Raw genomic sequence first — 23,833 nt, 5'->3', positions numbered from 1 at the left:
TCAGATCGTGAATGTCGGTTCACAGTAATTCTTCATTTTTTTACTTTAGCTTCTCTAATGGAAACTTCTTATACTTAATTAGTTTAAAATATTTTTCCTTTTCCTCTGTTCAGCACACATTAATGGGTCCTTTGGGGGGCCAGTTTCTACAGCTAGTTATTTTACATTCTGGTCACCCATCATATCTTTGCATACAGCAGCTTCAGATTAATATCAGGTAAGATTTAAAGAGATAAGTGGGCATATATGTCAAAATTGTTCTTGGAAGCAGTCAGCAATTTTCCCAAACAACGTTTGTCCAACTGTATGAAAACAAAGACTTGAAATAATTGATTTTGTCTCTTTAGGCTTCACAATGCGGATTATTACATGCAAGAGGCTAAGAAGCTGAAGCATAAAGCAGATGCATTGGTAGGTTATCACAGGTTTTTTTGTTTCTTTCCACTATGGAGCTCGGTGTTACAAAAATGTACATTCTGAATGTCATCCAAAGCCTCAGAAACCAAGAGGAGCCCTGCTATTGACTAAAGTATGCTTCAGATTGTACTCCATAAACACACAGTCCACAACGAGTCAAACCCTGAGCACCCTTCCTAGCCTTTAAGAATTCATTCCCAAAAAAAGAAGCTCCTTACAATAGCTGATATCTCTTCCAAGGAGGAGCAACAGTCATGCTGTTTATGAAGGATGTAAGATAATTTCATGAAAGATGATGTGTATTTGAGATTTGTTTTCCTATTCACTTTGAGACTAAAACAAAAGTGTTGAAATATTCCATAACAGAAAGTTAAGAAAGGCAAATCACCCTCCACCCCATTATCATGTGGTAAAACTGTTTGATATTTCCAATCCAATTGTTTAAAATTTCTAACAACTGATTTTTAAATAGTACATTCATTTTTATTACATGCTTTTAGGCTGGTAAATAAAGATTCAATGCGCTTCTTCCCAAAAAATCTTGCAATGAGGTAGTTCAATGCTGGGAAAGCTTTTTCTCTCATTTTACCCCAGATTCCAGTAAGATTGACCTAATTTTGCAAAGTGTTTTGATTTCGATAAAACTACTTAATCTGACAGATTATACTCTGTCATAGTTTGTTCAATCCAAGCTATTGCTAGCACTGAAGTGTCTTTAATAGCCATTTGCTTTGTAGTTAGGCACTTTGCTCCTGTAGTTAGGCACCGCAGAGTGCAGAACAGCAGCTCATTTAGGCAGGCTTAGTGGAACTTGACCCCTCTATTTATTTAAACTAAGATGTCTAAAATGGAGAGTGGCCATTCACTTTGCCCCTCAAAATCACAGCTGAAAAAGAACTGGGTGATTATTCACCTCTTGCTTTATTATTTGTGGGGTTTTTGCATGCATATTATATCATTCCACAGCAGAGATTTTTGTGCTTGGAAATAAGTGTTTGTCCAAAAAAAAAAAAACAAAAACAAAACAATCACATGCTATGTTTTTAAAAAACAAAACAAACAAATTTTAAAAATTGCACTCCTTTTGCTGTCAGTGAGCTGAAGGAGAGTTGACAATGTCAAGCTGCCTGCTTCAGCTCTCCAGGCTCCCTTTTGACTTGGGGCACAGTGTTACCAAGTGTGTTTTCTGTGGGAGGTGGGTTCAGGTTTTTGGCAACCCGCCGTGAGTGTCAGAAAGTTAGCAGTCGTCCGTCCTGACCTGCCCGTTTGCAGGAGGTGGCCTGCACTGATTCCTGCAGCCCGACTCAGCAGAGCATGTTCAGCCAGAGCCCTGACATCTGCACATGGGGAAGGCTGGCAGAAGCAGACTGACAACACCTCCCACAGCTGATTGACCTTTAAAGAAAATACACGTGGTTCTGGCACAGGGATGCCTGCTCCACGGTAGCAAATATTTACAGGCTCAGGCTCCTGATGATCTCAACATGCCATGTCAATCCACTTCCCTCCACAGCCTGATTCACTCAGAAAGTGTTGACCTGTCTCCCGTCCTCTTACCTTTGACTATGCCTTGCGGAATCAGGAGTGTTTCTCAAGCAGAACTAAGTGGAGCAGGCACGGCACATCATGCTGCTGCCTGCAGGCAGGCCTTGCCTGTCACATGCAGTTTGACACTCCGAGTGCTCTTATGGGAATGTGAGGCCATCCGCTACAATACAACTTGTTGGCAGACATAAATACCCATGAACAAAGTATCTGCTTTTTCTTTCCGCTATTTAGGTCTCAACTTTTTTTTCTTCCATCCAATACAGCTGCACACAAATTATCTCCATGTAACACATTTGCTGTGCAATCCCGTAGTGTTAGTTGTCCTATGGAAACAATTGCTTCTGGTTACTTGGTGCTGACATGACAAAGTACACACAGCATTGAAAGATGTGTTGCAGTGGCTAGAAAGATAATGCGTGTGACCTCAAAATGTGTCAGCTAATGTTAATGAGATTTGTGGCAATGCTGTTCCTGAGCTTGTACGGAAAATAGATTTCTGGTGAAGGGCAGGGCATTTTGCATCTTATGGGAGCGACCCCATGAAAACCTATCCTTGTCTGGGACAACAGTAAGGAATCAGCTAATCTGGATGGGCTGCTGCAGTAGCAACTGACTGTACCATATGGAAGAGATCTTTGAGACCTTGCTGTGTTCTCGGCTGGGCTGTGATGAGCTGGAGTAGTTCCACCTACTCCACTAGAGTCAGTGTGGAGCAAAGGGAAGGACCAGATCCCATTTCTGGCTCAAGCTGTGTGTCTGCACTAAATCTGCTTGCAGCCAGATTCAGTTTTTTTATACCACAAAAAGTCATCTTTGGGAGACTTGAAGCAAGGAATTTGAAGAATATGCTGAGAAGTGGCCATTGGAATAGAGGGAAAACATTTAGAAATATTTCCCCTTTTGTGAGCATTCAAGTAATACCTATCAGTTATACAAGAGCTTTGTACATAAGCAATGCACAAGAGCAGAACTTGAAATTAAAGGTATGCAGAGGGAACTAATTATAAGGATTGCTTAGAAGTAGCCACAAAGGCAAACATTACCTTGGACCAATACTAAATGTTCTGCTTAATATGTTGCTAGGAAAAGCTTCCATTTTGTGAATGGAAAACATATGCAGATGCATCAAAAATATTTTGATAGAGACATACAAAGAAATTTTTAAATTATTTAAAGTATATTGGATCTCTTATATCAAATGCCACATTAGTAGAATTCTTACATCCAGCTATCAAAAATTGAAAATGTTAAATACTATTATAAAATACTTACTATAAAAATGTCATATATAATATTCATTACACATAAAAAAAAGAAATCAGTATGTCTAAGTCAGTTTAATCACAACCATTATGAGGGCTAAAACCTTTTGCAATAAAATCCTAGTAAAATAAAATATTTAGCGGTGCTATATTTTTCTCCCCCCTTTTTTTTTTCCTGCTCTTTCAGTCATCACATAAGTGATGAGATTTTTTTTTGGTCAACAGTTAAGACAGAATGTGATGTCTGACAAATGGCGTGGAGTTGTTACTTAGCCCTTGCATAGTGACATTCAAACTCAGTTCATATATCGAGGAGCAATATGGATTTTTTTCAAACATGCTTAGCGTCTCTCATTGCCTGTGTGAATCCACGCATGTCAGTGGACATACACTGACTTTCCTCTGTGGAGCACCTGGCCATATACTACCTGAAAAGGTTTGGTAAAAACATAGACCCTGCCTTAATGGCTGTATGAATTCATTCTTATCTACCAGCGTTGCTTTGCTTTCATCCTAATGCTAGTGTTGCTTTGTATGATGATCTGTCTACCTAGAAATTAAAGCTGAAGGATTTTCTTGACGGTGTCATTCCCATTTCAGCTGGAGAAGTTCGGCAAAGCAGTGAATTATGCTGATGCTGCCCTCTCCTTCATCGAGTGCGGGAACGCTATGGAGCGAGATCCATTAGAAGCTAAATCTCCATACACCATGTACTCAGAGACTGTGGAACTCATCAGGTTAATGTCCTTTCTGTGATCATTTTCATAATCTCATTTCAGTCATAATTAGAACCTGCTATGTTTTAAAAAATACCATTTCAACGTATTAATGATTTGTCCAAGGCATCTTCATCTCAGAAGTCATCATAATTAGTTCTTGCCATTTTATTAATGTCATGGAAAATTTATAATTGATGGACACTGCTTTTATAAATTATCCCCTTTAGAGGTTATAATGTGAGTGTTATAATTTGCAATATTCATAAAATTAAAATTGAAATGTAGTGGGTGGAAGTAAAGTATAGTAATTTCACTGTTTGGCAATGACACTTGTCTTTTAAAAGGTGTAGTTTTATAATTCAAAACATTAAAGTAAGTCTATCAGGATTTCTATTACAAACCCTGGTTTTAGAGGTTTATAACTTGGCTGTTAAAAAAAAAAAAGCTGAAACTTGGCACATAAGATCATAGCCACAGAGGAAGATTTCCATGTGTATTGTATTTAAAAAAGTATATTTTTTAATGTTAAAGGAATGTGAACCAGGTGAATTAGTTTTAATGCAGTTTTGTAGACTCGTAGTCTAGAATATGGATGAGAGAGACTTCACTTACTAACAAAATGTCTGAATTATTATTTTAAAATCTGCTACTGTTCCCTATAGCTGTTTCATAGTGTTGGCTCCATAGAAATAATGGTCTCCTGAGTAACTAAGGGCTTGTTTGCTTTACTTGCACAAATTATCAAAGTGAAATCAAGCAGGATTAAATTTACCTGTAAGTAGAACAATAGGATTTTTCCTCTTCGCTGTGATGCACCTTTGCTTTCCCCAGTGTATGCTGGGAATATCACCATTAATGTCTGTGTAATTACTGGCAGTTTACACAAGAGAAAGAAAAGGAGGCAAATCAGGCCCTAAATGTTTGGTTTTTAATATGACAAAGGTGTCTATTTAATGTGCAGAATTTTAACGTGCCAGATTAGCTATTAGGGACTGCCAAAAATAATGCATGTTTTACATTTTGAATAAGTAGGTATTTACATAATAAAATGTATCAAATCTTAAGAAGCTTTTACTCTCAGGTAAATAAGATGCCTGTTAAATATTTAAAAACATGTTTTTACATTCTAAACTTCATAAAGAGAAGAAGAACATCTAAAGAGATTACTCAACAAAAAAAAATGATGTTCACTCAAGGCTTATGATCCCAGTTAAACCCTTGAGAGCAGAGGTCTTAATAAAAAGAGCTGCCTGCCTCTGCTCCACTGCGCTGAAACTCTTCCTGCAGCCTGGCAGTGGACAGGTCAGTCCTTTGTGTCCTGAACTACACAACTAGAGTTGTATGGCAGGACAAATTGTATTTCAAGAAATATTCTTTCAAGAAGTGAGTGCTTCTTCATAGGAGACCGCATTTATTTTTATTTTTTTAAGAAAACCCCATGGCACTGTTGAAAATGTTGTGCCTCAGTCCAGCAGTCTGTTCAGAAGTGGATGGACCAAAAATCTTTGTTCATTCAAGAGCCACAACACGCACACCACTTAGCTCGAAGAACTGCAGCTCTGGGAGTAGCTCACAAATGGGAGATGCCTGCAGCTCGTCTCCACCTACAGTGCTGGTGCTGCCTGGAGTCGGCTGAGCGTGTGGCTGCATCTTGGAGCAACCGGCACTCATCAGCATACGCAGCCCCGCTGCCTTGCTCTTCCTGGCAGCTCCTGTATCAGCACAGTCCTGCTACACTATCCTACACGATAGATAGACCTTGGCATGGAAGCAGCACCTGGACTGCTTTTGGATTGCTTTTTGAACTGCTTTTGGCTATGGAAGAATCTGGAGGACTTTGTTGTAGTAGATCTCCAATTTCTAAATAGCTAAAGTCAGGTGAGATTAATTCCACCACCTACCATCAAAGGTAGAGCTTAATTTACCAACTCTTGTAAGCAGCACCTTGTAGGCAGCCAAAACTGATTTGCCCATTTAATTGCTGTCAGTGGTCAGACATGGAAAAAAGGTGATTGCCCAGGTGAGCAGTAGGCTGGTACAGGTTCAATAAACTCCGTGGACAAATACACAGTTCTTGTGGGCTACAGTGGGTGCTGAATGTACAAACCCAGTATGCAGCTGTGCACACACACTTTCTCAATGTGGCTCCTAATGTTAACATAGATTTTTACTGTGAGATAAGAAATAGGAGATTTTTCTCACTTTTACTCCTCCCTTCATCAGAGGCACCATTTTCCCCTTTTGCATTAGCTGTGTCTGCCCTGAGTATCTGCATCAGACGCCTATTTGTGAAAGCAAGTGGAGCATCAAAGAGATTGGGAATATGAGGGCTGACTGTCAAAGGTGTTTTAAGTTAATGGTAATGCTAAAATCCCTAACGTAACACTGAAAATCCCAAAGAGACATAGATCTTTGCGTTTGATCAGGTTCATTCAGTATGACTGGAACAACAATAGCAAAGAGCGGGTGGGATGGGACATGGAGGAAGCACACCAGGTGGTGTGCTACAGCTGCAAGCTGGGGGCTGATGATGGGGGTGGTGGGAGGAAGGCAGAGCGAGAGCAGCACTGCCTGCCTGCACTCCATTACCTCCTTGTAAATGAGAACTCATCAAGACTGCCTGGATACCTTAAAACTTTCTTACGCAACACTGAACCCTATTACTTATTCTAACACAAGTACCTGTGAAATTGCATTAGGGCTCAGAACAATGATTTTATGCGATGAATTGATTTTCAAGAGTCTAAATGCATGGAATGAAGCGTGCTCAGTTAAAGAAAAAAAAAAAAGAGAGAGGAGGTAGGAATACTCAATCTTTGATCATCCAAATGCTGGACAGCAGCAATTAAATAGAGAGGGAAGACCAAGTACACAAGACTCATAAATTAGTGGACCCAGGAATTTAAAAAGCTGTGAACATGACCTTTCCTGTATTTAAAACCGTTTTCTATATAAAATATATTAAAAGCTTTGAAGAAGCATTTATGAGAAGGATTTTGAAGGTATTATTCAATCCCAAAGTATTACATGTTAAACCTTATTATATATTACTCTACTCTTCAGTACATATAGGGCCAAGATCTTATGCTTCTGTCCAACACTCATCACAAATGTTTGCAGGACTCAGCCTAGATGGTTGGATATAATATCATTAATGAGCCCAAGAACAGTTCACCTCGTTGGCCCAGAAAATGGGCCAGTGATTTACTTTAGCCCTCCAGATATTCAGTGGTGCTTTCTGTTGAATTTTACATTGATCTCATCGTTACAGAAGAATATGACCATGAACTATTGCAGTTGGAGAAGAATATCTATGTGTGGCTGTTATTTTTCAGCGTTACTAGTATTCCTGGAAACATCTTAACTCTCAATTTCTTCTCTCCTCACCTTCCTGACAAGGTATGCAATGAGACTCAAGAATTTCACAGGCTCTTCTGCCACGGAAGGGGACAAGAAATTAGCAGTTTTATGGTAAGTCCCATTGCGACGATGAGAGAAGCAGCTAAAATCTTAAGGAGGACTTTAAAAGTACTGAATTACTTAAGCAGCTTACAGAAGATCATTATTCTTGTTTTCCATTAAACTATTAAAGGATAACTAATGGATTTCTTCAGCAGCTGACTAAACATTTATTCTTCTAATTTATACTCTTATCAAGATGGGATTTTAATGCTTTTGACCACTTTTTTTTTCTTTCTCCATTTGCTTGTTTCAAAATCTAACCTTAGAACAGAAACTGCAAAATATAGGTCAGCATTTTTTTTTTTTTTACAGTTTATAGGTTTCATTAAGCAATGGAATTAACATAATCCTTTCCTAATTACCACAGCTACCGATGCTTATCACTTCTCTACTTGAGAATGTTTAAACTAAAGAAGGACCATGCTATGAAGTACTCCAGATCTCTGATGGAATATTTTAAGGTAATCTTTATTCTATTTAATTTATTGATATGAAATGAAATTCATACCAGCACTGAGAGCTCTCACAAGTATAACAGCGTGATTTAAAAGTCCCACATTTAACCTCTCCCCTGGGAATTGGAGGCAGGATGGCTGCCAGGGAGTGGGGACAGAAGTGATTTGGGGGATTTTTGGATTAGTCACTTGATTCAAAGGACCATACTCAGTAATTCTACTAAAATAACATTATTCTCAACACCATGTAATGTTTATGCAAGTTACTGTAAAGGAAACTGATTCTTTCAAGATTTCAATGTGCAAGTGATTATGAACTGACCCTCAACGAACCATAATAAAGCAATTATTTAGGCTTTAGCTATTTAAATTTAGATTTTAAATTCAGTGAGATTTGCTGAAGTTTATTGCAGACTCAGAGATTTCTCCTTTTCTTTCTGTGGAACTTCAAATGGCCTTATCTACATCTTGAAAGTTTACCTTTACCTTGAATCGAGTGGAGATCAGCCGATTGTCATGACTCATGTTTTACTCTACCTTGTCAAGTGCTGTTTACCCAGTGTAAGAATGACAAGTCCTCACTGTTCCTAAATTAAGGGAGAAACAGAATCTTTCTTCAGGTCTGCCAAGGTTTTGATATTTATATTTTACTGGTTAATGCTGTTCGAAGCATACATTAATTCTTGCACTTTATTACTACATATTATTCTATAATTATGTAATTATATTGGTTTGTCAGCCCATCAGTCTTTTCTTGTTGTTTTTTTCAGCCTCTGTTAATTTGTTCCAGGCTTTGACATATTAGTACTGCAGACCAGTAAAACTTTTAACACTGCAGCCGTAATATTTTCAAGTAAATGGTGATAAAATGGTCCTTCTGCTGTAAAACTCCAGTACTATCATGCTAGCAACCACCATTTAGTCCTGACTTCCCTGGTGTCCTCTGTGTGTGTGTGTGTGCATCTCTGTAACTTCAGTAATGTTACTCCTGATCTTCTGCTTAAATTGAGGCTCTCTTGAAGTCATTAGGCGTGCCTCTGTTGTACTCGCGGAGTTTTCAGTCAGGGATTTGCAAAACGAATTGAATTTGAACTAGACACATTTATAGCCCCAGCATTTTCATGAAATGTATTCCATCCACTTCAGATTTTATCTAGGATGAATGTAGATTGCCTCTTAAAAAGAGGTTATTAGGCAAATCACTTGATAAACTTTTTCTGCAGAAAGTAATGATTTTTAAAAAAAAAAAGGGGGGAGGGGGGATTCTTTCTTCCCTTAAAGCCACTTTACTTTCCTAGCTGTGCAAATACGTACAATGAAGAACATATTACAACTCCCAGCATAAGACCATTTTATTGCATCCGCACAGAGAAGATGTCTTTTAATGTAAATGAAAATAAGAGAAAAAAATTTAAGACATAATAAAATAGACAAATCAGGAATGCTGGTTTTAGGCATCCAGTTGAAGCTGAGTATTTCAGCTAATGTCACTGTGCATATGCTGTGGGCACTGTAACTCATTTGCTAGAAGTAGTGTTTGAGTGTATACAGATTATATGTTCAGGATCTTTTTGTAGTAAAGGCATAGGAGGAGAAAAGAAAAGAATGGGAGCTATTAACTCCGTATTAGTTTTGTATTGCTGCACAATGTTCTCTGCGTTCACTAGCGAGGATCTGTAATACAAATGAAATGGATTAACTATTTGAATAGAGTTGTTATTCAAAACTTTGCACAATTTTAACTGTGAAAAGCAGCCCACTGTTTACAGCAGAGCTGAGAGGAATTTTTTGGCAGAATTGTTTTTCATATTTTGCCTCACAAATGCCACTTTGTCCAAATTGAAACCACTTGTGGACAGAACTGGTTCTGATTAATTTCCAATTAAAAGTTACAAATTGATATTTTTGACATTTCAAAACAGAAAAAAACCATTTAATCATAAAAGTAGTTTTGAAATTTAGAGACAACTTGGAGTAAAATATAACTAAATGATAAATTTTTAAAATTGAAGTCAAACTTTTTAAGGTTAGCAAAAATAGCGTCCTTTGATGACTTTCACCTGAAAGTTTGAGGGAGATTTTTATGTTTTTGAAAATGTGTTGTCAATAGTCATTGGCAAAAATATTTCAAATATTTTCATTGTTAGATAACTACCTCCATTCGAGATCTAGTCTTAATCTTGACAGATCTAGTATTTGTCTCCAGATACTGTTGGGAACAATCCCCAGAGAGCAGAAACTAACATCAAAACTGCTTCTTCAGCCCTTGAAACTTTCCAGGGGAATTTAGGATCTCCCTCCTTCTTACATATGAGCGGGTGGCAAAAATATACACTACGTGTGCTCTGTACTGCAAAACACCCCATTTCATGCTCACGTCTTTAATGAAACACAGTGGCATGCTGTACAGGAACATACAGGCAAGGCCACTGTCATGGCTTGGGCAGTGTTTTCTGCTTTGGTCAATACTGTTGGGCAAGTTTAGCTATGTTTTAGAAGTCAAGGGTAGGATTTTGCTCCCAGAGTCAGCTGCGTGACCTCAGGCCATGCCCTGGGCTGCTCTCTGCTCCTCTGAATCTCTGTGCCTCACATGCAAAATAGTGCTTACAGTAACCAGATGAATCTTGTAGTAATGACAGTAATACTTTGCAGAGAACTTGTAAAATTTGATTGAATTTTCACTGTGTGTGCTGGCTTCTTTGCAAGGCAGCTCAGAGTGATTGTTTTCAGAAAGCACACATAGATAGCTTCAGCCCTGATACTACCACTTTTTATGGGAACTAAGAAAGATACCACCCAGTCTGAGCAAGACTGGAAAAATCTGGGCTTTGGTGTTGCTGGGCAATCTCTTTGTACAGGGTTGTACAAGGTGCTACACAAATGTGAAAGGCAGAATGAGTAAGCAGGTAAGGAAAGGCAATTTGTGCAAATAAAATACATAAAAGAAGGCCATTCAAGCAGACCCGTACTAGAAGTTTTATTTCTACTACTATCTGAATCCCAAGCCACCTTCCCTAGCAACTTGGGAGGGATTAATTTCATTAAAGCATCAACCCAAATTATTTTTGTTTCTTATTAAAAGATTGCAGGTCCCCCTAAAGATAAGAAGTCATTAGCACTCCGAAGAACATACTTCATAGAATAAGTTTCGGTGGTAATTAAACCACTTCTTTGTGAACTACATCTGCTTTTACTGGAATTTACTGTATTCCATCTTTCATCAAGTGACTTTCAAGCTACTGGTTGGAACCTACCAATCATCCACCAGCCATTTAATTATGGGACTGATGCGCAGAGCTGTTCTGCTACATGCACTGTAGCTCTTGCAATGAAAACAGGGAGTGTTGAGCCTTGTGTCATCAGTATTCATGTACTTGCGTCACCTTTATTTACATTTTGGTTTTGTACTTACAGAACTCTTCAAAAGCCTCACAGGCCCCCTCACCTTGGGGCGGCAATGGAAAGTGAGTATTTTCTGCTGAGTACTTCTGTCTGGGAACAAGTGGTTCCGAGAGGGGGGGAAATGTTTTGGTGCCTCTAAAGGCAAAGGACAGGCCATGACTCAGTGGTTTGGGAGCTACAGGTATGTTTCACATATGTAGCAGGTAGAAAATGTTCTCCTGGGCTACAGAATTATCTTACAGCTGCTTTGGGCTTGTAGGGGTGAGGGGCTCCCTTTGGGCTAAATCAGGTACCCATGTGAACCATCCAGTGTGGGTGGGAAGGAAGAGCTGAAACACACCTTCATCCTTATGCAAAGCCCCCTTAAGTCTAAAATCAGCCGTGGTGGGTCTGTGCCGAATTCTTTGCCAGTTGGCTTCTCAAGCCAAATGAAGGCCATAAAAATATCTGTTAATTAGCTAGCAAGTACCGTGTCATTTCAGGAAGCCAAAGTAAAGTTAACCTTCATTGCAATGATTTTTCAATGATTCGTTCAGTAATGAAAGACCAATGAATATTTCATTGATATATGGTAAGTGCCGTTTAATAAAACTGAAGGCGTAATAGTGGTGAAAATGTGAAGGCACTTAGTCAACCAATTATCAATGGCTTTATACTAATGTTAAAACACCCTTGCCTCAGATATGAAGTCAGGGTAACGCAGTTATGATCTGCTGTTCAATGAAGGTGCATTGCTGCTGCAACTTTGCCTTTATCTTGCAATTTCTGTTGCCACCTGACACGCATCTCTCCTGCTCCTTTCTCCTGGCCACACGTACAGATACAGGTGAAACAAAGGAGAAGGATTTTACCTTCTTTATTTGCGCAGGCTGAATTCCAGGTGAAAATGATTATTGTTAATGGTCTGTTTCTGGTGGTTCATAAGAAGAAATGACTATTAGACACTCCAAGGAAACAAAGTAATCAAACTGTAGAAGGGATTGAAGTTTAGCACACAAAGAACTGAAGTTTTCAAACAGGCTTTGTTCTGAATCAGTGCAAACCCAAAAATTCCAACATTTTGCTTAAAGGAAAATATTGTACTAGATAATTCAAAATATTTGGGGTATATATACACACACACACACACGCACACGCACACCAAATAGACAAAATTATTTTGAATGTGTGTGTGTATATAGGTATTTAAGTATCGATTATAACACAAAATAAAGTGATGAAATACAAGATCACTTTAAATAAATACCAAAAAGGTATTTTAACATTGGTAAAGCAACTACTAAATTAAATTATTCAATATGTGCCCATTTTTCAAGGCATTTAAATGTCAGTGAAACCTTGTATTGCAATAAAAATACAGTAAGGTTTACATAAAGTTTTAGTGCCGAAATAGACGACTGGAACATTACACCTCTTTTGTTCCTTAAGAAGTGGCTTCTACCTAAAAAATTTCATGGAGCAAAAGTTATTCTTTTATTCCTGTCCTATAATAGACCCCTATGAAGTGTGTGCTCTGCAGGTGATGACATCTCCCTTGCTATTTAAAGGAGCTGATCAGGTGCCCAGGATTCAGAATCAGTGGGTTTTGACTGGAGGAGAAAATTCTTGTCCAGCCACAAGGCAGGCAGCAGAAACCCAGCATTTGGGTCAGCATCACTTCTAACATAACACCCAGCTGATTGGTCTCTTCCCACTGACTTTGGAGATAAGGAAGCAAAGCTCTGAAAGTGCACATCCCTGTCTTTTGTTCAGAGAAGGAAGCACTTGACATGTAAGAATAACTGAATACGACAAGGCCTTGTTATAACGGTGTTATTGTGACATTTATGACCCAAGACACAAAGACCACAGTCAGGTCTTCTGTCCCCTCTGTCTGGAGTCTCAGAAGAAAAGCTCCAGCTGGCTCGGCGTTGCCGTACATCTCAGGTGTCTCCTGGTGGCCCCAAGGATTGTCACGGGCCTGGCGCTGCCACTGGCGGCGTGTGCTCTGCCTTCCCCAGGGCTGCTCGCTCTACAGTTTTCTCTTATTCCCCTGCAAATTTGTACCAGCTGGGAAGAGAAGTCGCACACCACAGAGGAGAGACCAGACACCATCAGGGTATGGCACCACTGGTGATGGATCAGCAGCCTGGTTCAGAATGGGGAGACAGCAGGGTATTCTTAAATCTTTTTTTGAACAAAGCAAAACTTATCAACTGCCATGAAGTGTAGTATACTCGGGATCTCAAACCATCAAAAATCTCAGCTTGGCTTACTGGAATTTCTGGCCACTTTTGTTTGAAAGGGTTATGAACCTCTACAAAGTTGGCTTGAGTTCCAGGCTGGCAATGAAACAAATTTTCCCTGGTTTCATTACAGAAATGTTTCCCACCTCTAGCGACAGAAAGCACAAAATAGAGAGATTTAATAGACTCACCACAGCAATAATGGCTGTGCACAACAGGGTAAATCCAATGAACAATGTGCTTTATTTGGCAGAAGTGCGTCAGCTTGTTGTAAGTGGCTCTAACAAAATACTCCTGGTCTCCTCAGATACTTATGATTTTTAACTGCTCCCAGACCTAATCTAGTATAGTTCAGCTCTTCTGTGCATTAAAGACACTGTGGCGTGTCAAGTAACCGGGATGTTTTGAGACTTAAAAATAAAACGTTTGTGCCGTAGGATATGCTTAAACTATAACACATAAGCTGTGTAAAAAGCTACTAGCTGCTGAATTAACGTGGTCTCTAGCTCTGGAAAAAGAATGTATCACAGGAGCCTGTTGTCGAGCACGGGTAATAGCAAGGCACTGCTGGAAAATCTGCAGCAAAAGCTGTTGCCATAAATGCCTTTCAGCCCAAGGCTGTGCCGTGGCGGCAGTCTGTCCTACAGCACCTGCAAGGTATCAGCACAGCAGCTCTGTGCCCACACTTCATGGTCAGGGCCATTGGTGGTGGCTTGTAAAGCCAAGAGGAGGAGCCTTTCTGTCCTGCGGTTTGGATCAGGCCTGTAATGATTCTGAGTGAGCTTGGTGCTGTTGCACAGCATGAGGCATCAGTGGCCGCCTGTCAAGAGAGGGGTTGCAACATCCCCGTCCGGAGAGTTTTGGTGTCTTTGCTTCATGCAGAGAACGCCGGGAGCGTCTCAGCCCTGCGTTTCAAGTGTATTCCACAGCAAATCAAATGCATTTGTTTAGGTAAGTGGTTCCAAATGGGGACAAGAGAAGAGATTTTTGGAACCCTTAATCTTGTTCACTGAAACAAATTTTCAAAGAGAATAGCTGTATGTGAGCGCTCAGCGCTGCGCAGCTCTAAACATGAGCTTGCTGTGCTGACCTCTGCACTGCCTGCAGCCAGCAGGTGATTCCTAATTGCTGGTGTTAGAATTAAAGGAAAATCTATATTAGAACATTAGTGCTACACTAAGTAGGTAACTTAAAACACTGCTCTGTACAAAACTGTGTGGATGAACTGTAGGCAATTAGAAACAAATCTCCATAGCCAGTCTTAAAGAATCCTAAAGAGATATTCATAATCCTACAGTACCCTCAGCTCCTAATACTGCTCTGCAGGGTGCTTTTAAGACTTGCACTTTACTTATTGTGGTGACTGTATTTGGAGCAAACTGTCATTGTGATTTCCACAAAATGCTTTGATAATAAGCCAATATTGCACATTGAGTGTTTTCTAACTGCCATTGCAGCTACTGGCAGCAGGTAGAAAAATCATTACAGCTATGAGATACTTCTTTCTCTGAAAGATTGCTCTATTTTTATGATAGATTTTTTTTTTTTTAAATAACAGGTTCATTTGTAGGGAGAATTAAATCCCTTTTTATTTTCAGTCATCCCCAGTTTATAAGCTCTCCTTTCTCATAAAACCAGGAGATACTACTGCACGTTCTCCCCTGACTGGGGTGCAGAGTTAATTTTTGAAGTGCATTTAGGATGGCAGTAAGTGGTGTGTGTGAGGAGGACTCACTCTTCCTTTACCTCTCGCAGGAGCACAGAAACGCCATCGCCCATGTCCCTGAGCCCGTCCCCTGTCAGCTCTGCTGGAAGCAGCGCGGGCACCGCTGGCTCCTCCTTGGCGGGGACCATCACCATCCCTCAGCGCATCCACCACATGGCTGCCAGCCACGTCAACATCACCAACAACGTCCTGCGGAGCTACGAGCACTGGGACATGGCTGACAAGCTGACTAAGGAGAACAAAGGTGCCCCGCTCGGCTTCTTCCTTATCCCCTTCGGCTCATCAGCTTTAGCTTGCTTTGTGTTCTCGTAGGCATTGTTGGGAATTGGACCCAGAGCCACCACATCTAAGAGCACAACTGTGACAGCTTGAGCAAACAGACCAAATCTGCTTGCTGGTCACTGTAGCCAATGCGTATCTTCTCTTGTCAAGCACAGAGGGGGGATGTGTAACACACGCTGAACATGGGGTTATCAGAGCAGCTGGCAAATAATTTAGCAAACATGAGCCCCAAGTGATGAGAGCTTTTGAGCCTGCAAATTCATTCACAGTTTCAGCTTCTCATAGAGCACTGAGGTTATTTTCATACTGCTCTGTCACCCGGTTTAAGACTATTAAAATGCTAGCTAGGATAATAAGCAAACATTAGATTTTATGTTTATGCAGGGAGTCCGATTAGGAGATGTCCACTGAAAGCCATGACCTTGACTCTCCTATGGTTGGATTGCAAATCTGCTTGTTTATTCCTAACAACAAAATGTAAGTCTTCACCACAGTCATTTCAAAGGAGTTTTGGCAAGCAGTTTGTGACTGGGTTATATCAAGCATAGTGGAGTGGCTGAGATGTAACTAAAGGACAAATTTGGCCTATTGTCGGCCAGCTGTGAACCTCCCCATCATAATGTAATTATTCAGATTCCAGCTTTGGGCTTACACAAATCATTGACAAAGCTTTCTTTGACACTAGAGGTGCAGAGCCTAACTGGGAAATATTCTTGTCATGAATTGGCTCATTCTCTTAAATTATACTGAGATTTCAGATGGCTGACTTTTCCTGACAAATGTGCTCGCTGTATGCAGTTTGATCTTACTCCCATTAATGTCAGTGGCAAATTTCCACTGATTTAGAGAAACTAAGCTTGAGATTTATAGAGTTTTATGTCTGAATGGTGGGTCATAATGATCTATCCCTGGATGAGGAACAATAATAGAAGTTCTGTCCAGTCCTCCCCACTGCTTCTTGTCTTTGTTCGCATTGGTTAATTTAGTAGCAGTGCAGTCATTTTGGATTTTTTCCATAGCTGCATCCATTTTCACAAAATGTGAAAGTGATTCCCTGTCAAATGTACTGCAGAACATTACAGTGGGAATGCAGAAGGATGCTCTGATAGGAGAAAGAGATGGCGATAATCTTGTAATTAGCCCTGTGTGTTGTGGAGTTGTTAAATGTTCTATTTGGTATTGAATCAAAATAGCTCAGGCATTCAGCCAGCAGACAGAAAATGTACCCAGCCACTGCTGTTATCAGTCCTAGAGCTGGATGAGAAAAAAACCTGCTGACTCTCTTTCTGCATTTTCCCCGCTACACTCTTCTTTGTTCTCTTTTGGATTTACAATCAAATAAACCCAATTCTGCAAAGCCATATAGGAATAATCTTTATTCAGATGAGCAGTCCCTTTGACTTTAGTGGGACTGGATGCGTGAATAAGGGTTTCTCACACAAGCAAGACATCGAGGGTTGTGCCCTGTTCTTTCATATCTTATTTCACAAACTGCAGCCGTCGTACAGGGAATGGAAAGTTCGTGTTACTTCAAGTTTCATTTAAGTATTATAAACCATTGGAGAGAGATCAGAGTTTCATACAAGCTATAGCGTGTCTGTCTTTACATTTTGTCTGGAAAGATACCTCATTTCTAATTAAATACTCGATTTAAAGTTGCATGCTTAAATACAATTAAACTGCAATTTGAAAAATTCATGGTGTAACAAAAAAGTATGTAAGAACTGCTGTGGTACTCTGCAGGTCTTCATCATATCACATGATGGATTTCATTTACAGCAGGATATATTTAAGACACTTTGACGTGAGAAATCTTAGAATGTTTCATGAAACCTAGCTGTCATTATTTTAGTAGATGTGATCTGCACCTCTCAAATAATTGAAAACACCTGTATCTTGCTGTCTGGGACAGGACTCATCCTTTTCCCCGTAGCTATCTCTAATCCACCTTTGCCAGCTGGACCAGCCGTTGCAGTGCCTAAGCTCTGGTACGCTGGCGTGCGGACTGTGTGTTCAAAAATGGCCCATGACAGCAAACAGGATAGGTGCAAACCCCAGACTTTGCCTGGAGTCCCAGGTAAAGGACAGATCTCTCGGCTTCTCTCTCAAGGTTTGGGCAGTCAGTTCACCATAAAAAATGAGATCCCCCCCCCCCCCCCCCCCCCCGAAATAAGAATGGTCTCAAAAATCAACAAACAAACACAAACCCACAAAGAAACCCACATTTAAGATAAAAAATGAATTTTCTTTTAAAAAACAACAGATCCAGTCAGTTTTGGTTGGGTTGGTTGGTTGGGTTTTTTTGTGGTCAGCTCTCATTGTTTCTGTTGTCTTCTGAATCACAGGGGGTGTCTTGCCCAAGAACATGTCCCTGATGAGCTAATAGACATGGGTATAAAAATGTGGCACCATCATTGTAATGCCTTTACATCTGGGTCTTACTGCTGTCGTAGATGTTTCTCAGGTCATGCCCATGCAGACACAAGAGATTTCTTCCACGTTGTAGGAGCTGTGCAGCCTCCCCTTGTCCACGGCTGTCAGCTTAGGTTTTGTGCTCCTCTAAGTGTGCCTGCACGCTCCCAGTTTGGACTTGACTCATGTCCAGCTGGCTCAGGGCAGGAGACAGAAGCCTTTCTTGTCAGCCTGACAAAAGATGTGCCATTAAAATAAAAAGGCATAGCAAGAGGGAGAGCAGCAGAACTGTGCCCCGCCAAGCTGATCTGGTTTGAAAAGGAAAGCGGGAAGATACTGCCGTGTTCCTCTGGTTGAATTTCTCCTGGTCAGTAGAGTTTAGAGTGTGTGGGAGAATAGATGGAGTTTGTCATAAACTGCGTCTGTAGCAGGCCAGGCTAAACTGCAGACTTCCCAAAGCCAACCCATGGGCTGCTTTGTGTTGGATCACCTAAAGAGTTGTTCTCCATTTATAACATCAAACTCGCAGCTGACCTTACAAAGTCAGATAATTTTTTTAGGCTTCCAAAGACAGCAGCACTTTTTCTCTACAGTAGAAAACTATGAGCTTTGTAGTGACAAAGGCCTGTTCTTTCACGTATAAATTTAATAAGTGGCTTCAGTGCTTGTAGCTTTTTCAAGAAATGTTAACTGAAATCAGGCTTTAAGGTGAATTCTCAGTGTTTAAAGCAATTATTATTTATTTGAGCCTAGAATGAGATCTCTAGAATGCAAGCAAGACAGCACATTATTTCACTTCTAAATGTATTGATTTTACACTGGAGGAGGGGAATAAAAGACAAGAGGAAGGAAGATTAAAAGTAACCGCTGGCTGCAGCATCTTAACGCAACTGGTGATAGCCCTAAGCTTTCATTATGTTTGCCTCCGGCCAAATCACTTTGCGCTGTGATACTGCTGTAGCTCCCAAGCTGACCAGGGTCAGGCTGTCAATACTTGGATAGAAGACCTCAAAGCAGCACTTACTTGCTGAAGAAAGTACTGATAATGATTTTGTACCCAGCATCTGCTCTCCCGAGCTGCAGCCAATACAGTGTTAGCTGGCTGAGTGCCGCGCACTGGATTTTAGATAGGGCGAGAATGTAGGGGCTCAGCCACTGGTTATTGTGATTGTTGGTTGTTATCTGAGCTCTGAGGGGCTTTTAACTGAGAGCGGGCTCCCACTCGCCTAAATATAGTGTAAGTGGTGTATATGTGGGAATGCCTGAGCCCCAGTGAGCAAAAGGACAAGCTGTGGGAGAATAGAGGACGCAATCCAGTTCTCCATTAAAAGCAATTAGGAAAGTTCTGTTGGCCCTAACAGGATTAGTCTTTCACCCAGGGAGCATCTAACACAGGGCATACAGTAAACTGGTGTGTTGCTTCCTAACTATGGCTCTCTGTTTAATGACCTCCTGTTAACCCTTCCCAACACCAGATCCCAGTGGTCTTACCCATCTTTTCTTTCCCCTGAGATGGTTCCTGTCTCCTAGATGCTCTTTTCCTGCTGTGTTCCCTCTCTCCTCTTCCTTCTCCCCTCCCACCCCACACACGTCTTCTGGGGCCTGCAGCTGCAGGGGTGAGCAGAGGGCCAAAACTGCTGCAATGGCAGTAACAGAAATTGGAGGGTTGGGGAAAAGAGCAAGCAAGGTCTACTACAAGATCCAGACTAGCTCTTCATGCCCAGGAGAGGGTACAGCATGGAAAAGGAAATGCCGCAGTTCATTGCAGCTATTTAAATCATGCAGTCGGCAAACCTAGGCTCAAAAACTGAAAGTGCAGATCATCAGAGCTAAAGGAAGACTATTGGCAACCACTCATACCATGTTGTGGTTGACTTCCAGCATGGATAATCTAATTTGGTCTGTTTAAATAAATTGTTGCCTTTGTTTAAATTCTTTCCTACTGACTATGTGCTCATCTACAGAACGTCTTGAGAACTCACTAATTGCACTGCTGCTACTGAGTGGGAACTCATAGTAATACATGTATTTCTGTACCACTGCCTGAAACAATGACTTCTGTTTCTTGTGTATTGCAGAATTCTTTGTAGATCTGGACTCAGTGATGGGACCCTTAACACAACACAGCAGTATGACCAATCTGGTTCGTTACGTTCGCCAAGGACTCCACTGGCTCCGCATTGAGGCTCATTTGTTGTAGTGACTGCTGCCCTGTTCATAACATCCCCATTCTTCTACCTCTACCAGCGCAGAGACGATCACTGGTGGAACTCCACTCATTTCTGGAAGTTTATTCATGTAACTTCATTTTTATTGCCTTTTTTAATATCCTATCTATTGGAAGTAGAAGTCACCATAAATGGAACTTATGACTCAAGAGCAGTATGTGTTGTACCATCTAATCATTTTCGACAATTTTCTATGCCTTGTGTCTCCTGGATCCTGCCATCCTTATGTGCTTTATGGAACGGTACATTCCCTGCAGTATTGTTTTAAGTCCATGCTGCCTTCAAGTGAAAACAAAAAAAAGCACTTTGAGAAGATACGGATTCCTCAGAAATAGTACAAAGCGTCTTAAATATTTGAAGGTATATATGAGAAGTCCCTTCTGAAATAAATTAGTAGAAGTTATAGCTATTCATTCAAAACCGTCTTCTGAACCTGAACCAAGCTTTTCGATGCTTAATTCTGGCATCATTACCTGACACAGTACATTCCTAAGATTTCGTACTTCCTATAGGCTTAATCTCTAAAAGAGAACATTGAATATCTTACAGGTACATAATGTAAGATCACCAAAGGTGTTAAGAGGTAAAAGGTTGAAGGAATGCCTCATTAAAGAACGATGACACACTATGCAATGAGGTTTTGATATTCCATTCTTCCTGTTTATTGTTGGCTTAATAATTTCAGTAGGCAGCAGAATTTATTGCAGTTTTTAGGCAATTTCAAAATATTAGCTTTCATAGTCTTATCTACCATTCCTATACTAAATCTGTGAATTTTCTTTCAGTTTTACTGTTTAGTCACAAACAAATACTCATCCAAGATTTTTCTTCATAGAACAATCTCTCCTTGCATAGTGACTCAGTGAAAGCAGATTTTAACAGGACCGCTACACTCTAAGCATTGATATTGTATGTAAAAGTCCATTAATAAGTGTATGCAGATTCTTCATGAAACTCTCTAGAAGTTTAACTAACCAGCTACTGTTGAAACGTTATAATTCCATGTGGCATCAATTTTCACCTGTTTTGTTCATTTCAGAGCGTTAGAAACGAACAGTATTATCTTGCTATCTTGAAAACAATGTCAAATTAAATAAAATCACCAGATTTACCCAAAAGCAATATAACATTTGTTTAATAATGGCCATGAATACTTGAGTCAGATTACCTATTTTCCAAGCTCTGCATCTGTTTACCCATGCTGTCATGTTTTGGACCATTCCTCTAATGCGTGAATAATAATGAGACAATTCAGATAGAATTTCAAAGCAATTGTGAATAAATTACACCATTTCACATTTGCTCTTTCCTCTTCTTTTTTTCCCCTGTTATGAACTGCACTGCTCTTCTGGTGCCACTGCAAGAAGCGCTAGTGCATGAAACAAAACAAAATGAATTTATATCAATAATTCACAAGACTTTAAATGGTCTCATCTCATTCTTGATATAACGCCTGCATACCTTACTGAACTGTAAATTCCATTTCTATAAACAGAAAATGCTCATAGCAATGTAAATATTATTCTGTCTCGTCTCATTGAAATAATACAATATGTGTATTAAATGCCATCCAGATATTAGTTAATTGCAATTACCTTCTGCTATATAATCCTGTATATCCTTTAATCTGGTGAGTTATTGGATTCTACTCACTGGGTTGTGACCAGATAAATAGGACAAATTTTCATTTAAAAGGTTCAGACTGTTATGATTTTTAGAGCAGGCCTTGGATATTTGCAATAAGAGCAGTTTAAGGACTCTGCCCAATGCACATATAAGGCAAACATTACTGTAGCTGTTGTATATTAGCTCCCTGTAGTACTACCTTTTCTTAAAAATCAATAATTCCTAATATTTTGTTCCACAAGACTGTATTGTAAATGTAGCCAAGGTGCATCATTAGAGAAATCACCCCGTTTAGGGTTGTCGGCAAAGGACATTTGCAGAACATGCACATCCTGTACTATCTGCACATTCCTGTTCCTGAAGTGGTCGATACACCCTTATCTGTTCTCCGAGGGTTTCGGTGACATGGCTGAAACGTGAATCTGACAGCATTTGTCACGCTGATTCTGGCCCCAGTAGCTAATGAATAAAACCACAACAGCGAGAACTGTTCGGAAATGTAGATGAAAGGTGGTGGTTGGGTTTTTTTAAGGAAAAAGAAAACCAAACACTTGAAGTATTTTATTTTATTTTTTTGAACAGGGTGAGTACTTGAGATGAAGTAGTGTTGGGGTGGTTTTGTCACAAGCCAGAGTTTTCCATTCTTTTCGCCAGATCTCACTAATGAGATTCAGTAACTATTTAGTCTAATTAAGTGCATTGTCGTCACTTGTTCCTTTAATGTAGACTGAAATCCTAGACTTCCATGCCTTTATGAAGGATAGATACGTCTTGAAATACAATCTTCAGACACAAGACTGTTCAAAGAGTTAGCTGCAGTCACTCGGTGAAGACAATGTATTATCTTTCCCCTGTTGCTTGCAGTAAACAGACTCCTATCTTTAAATTTACCCCATGTTTACAGTCTTTTGCTTAAACAGTTTAAGGAATTAGCCCACCTGATTTTGTATCCTGTGACTTAGTTTGAAATGCATGCTGAATCAATGTCATGATTATAATAAGTCCAGCAGTCAAGTCTAGGATCACAAGCCAACTTACTATTTAGCAGTCTTGTTTCAAAAGCGGCTTAGAAACAAATTAAATATGGAGAGTGAATTACCATCTTATCCCTGGGGATGATGCTTCTTTTGGGTTAGTTATTAAGGATTATTGCACTTTTACAGGCACTATATTCATCTCATTTCAAATGCCAACGTGTCATCTTTGTGGAATCATTTTACCCCTTAAAATATTACTTCCAGCAGAGTTAATCAAATGAGATTGTTTGTTTGTTTCAATCCATGGGGAAGCAGCATGTGTTTGCGTGGGCATTTGCTGTGTCTGCTCTTAACACTGCCCGCTTCAGGCATTCAAAGTCATGAACCAAGCACCAAAAATTACAAGATTGGCTTCAAATCGTGTGGGTTTTGGTTTTTTTTATAATAAACTTTTTTGGTTCTTGTGTTGCCTTCTGGATACTGAGCTTTGAGACTGATTTCATGACATGTTTTCAGGCATTTTTCAAGCATGCCGAGAGCCAGAAATGACACATTTGTTTTTAATAGTGATGAACTGGGACAGCGATGTAATCTCTTGATTTCTGCAGCTGGGATTTAAGAAGGACACCAAGCTTCATAAAAAATTGCCAGAGCTGACAAGACTGTCATTTGTGTCCCATGCTTCAGGAGGTTTGAAGCAATATCAATAGTTCAGCAGTGAAGGGAGCATGCCAGTAAAGGGCTAAACGCAAGCATTTGGGAGCTCCATCGGTACGAGATCCAAGGGCAGCAAAGTCCTAAGTGCTCAGGCGAGGCATTTACATAGCACTTAACCTCCATGTCAAGAGCTGCAGCAGGTCTTAAGTGAAGTATTTGACAATGTGCAGGCAGAATATCCTGCTCTGAGTGCAGCGAGTATCTCTAGCCATGTGATGTGGGGGGGGTCCTCAAGAGCAGGGATCGAGGGGAAGGCTTGAGATGATGTATCCCGTATGGGCCGTGTTCCCCCAGACCATGTCCCATTGGCACTGATCTCAGCTGTGCTCCTTTGGCTCCTTGCACAGGACGAATCGCTCTTCCCACACTTAGCAA

The 23,833-nt window shown here is 40.2% G+C and overlaps 1 protein-coding gene across 3 annotated transcripts in view; it reads left to right on the top strand.

Moving 5' to 3' along the window:
* The window catches only part of AFF2 (ALF transcription elongation factor 2), a 346,574-nt gene extending 323,355 nt beyond the window's left edge, over positions 1-23,219 (top strand). For all 3 annotated transcript variants that reach the window (XM_087748704.1, XM_087748703.1, XM_087748702.1), the window contains exons 15-21: positions 348-411; positions 3,828-3,964; positions 7,346-7,417; positions 7,776-7,869; positions 11,278-11,327; positions 15,246-15,460; positions 19,989-23,219. In XM_087748704.1, the coding sequence (XP_087604830.1) occupies positions 348-411; positions 3,828-3,964; positions 7,346-7,417; positions 7,776-7,869; positions 11,278-11,327; positions 15,246-15,460; positions 19,989-20,110 (754 nt within the window). In that variant the 3' untranslated portion in view covers positions 20,111-23,219. The remainder of the gene's footprint in view (positions 1-347; positions 412-3,827; positions 3,965-7,345; positions 7,418-7,775; positions 7,870-11,277; positions 11,328-15,245; positions 15,461-19,988) is intronic.
* The last annotated feature ends 614 nt before the right edge of the window (positions 23,220-23,833 follow it).

This window comes from Nipponia nippon, unplaced genomic scaffold, assembly GCF_047370975.1.
Source record: "Nipponia nippon isolate SJK-2023a ecotype South Korea unplaced genomic scaffold, ASM4737097v1 scaffold_12, whole genome shotgun sequence".
Lineage (NCBI taxonomy): Eukaryota > Metazoa > Chordata > Aves > Pelecaniformes > Threskiornithidae > Nipponia > Nipponia nippon.
The sequence above is the reverse complement of the archived record's forward strand: the minus strand, read 5'-3'. Positions and strand labels throughout refer to the sequence as shown.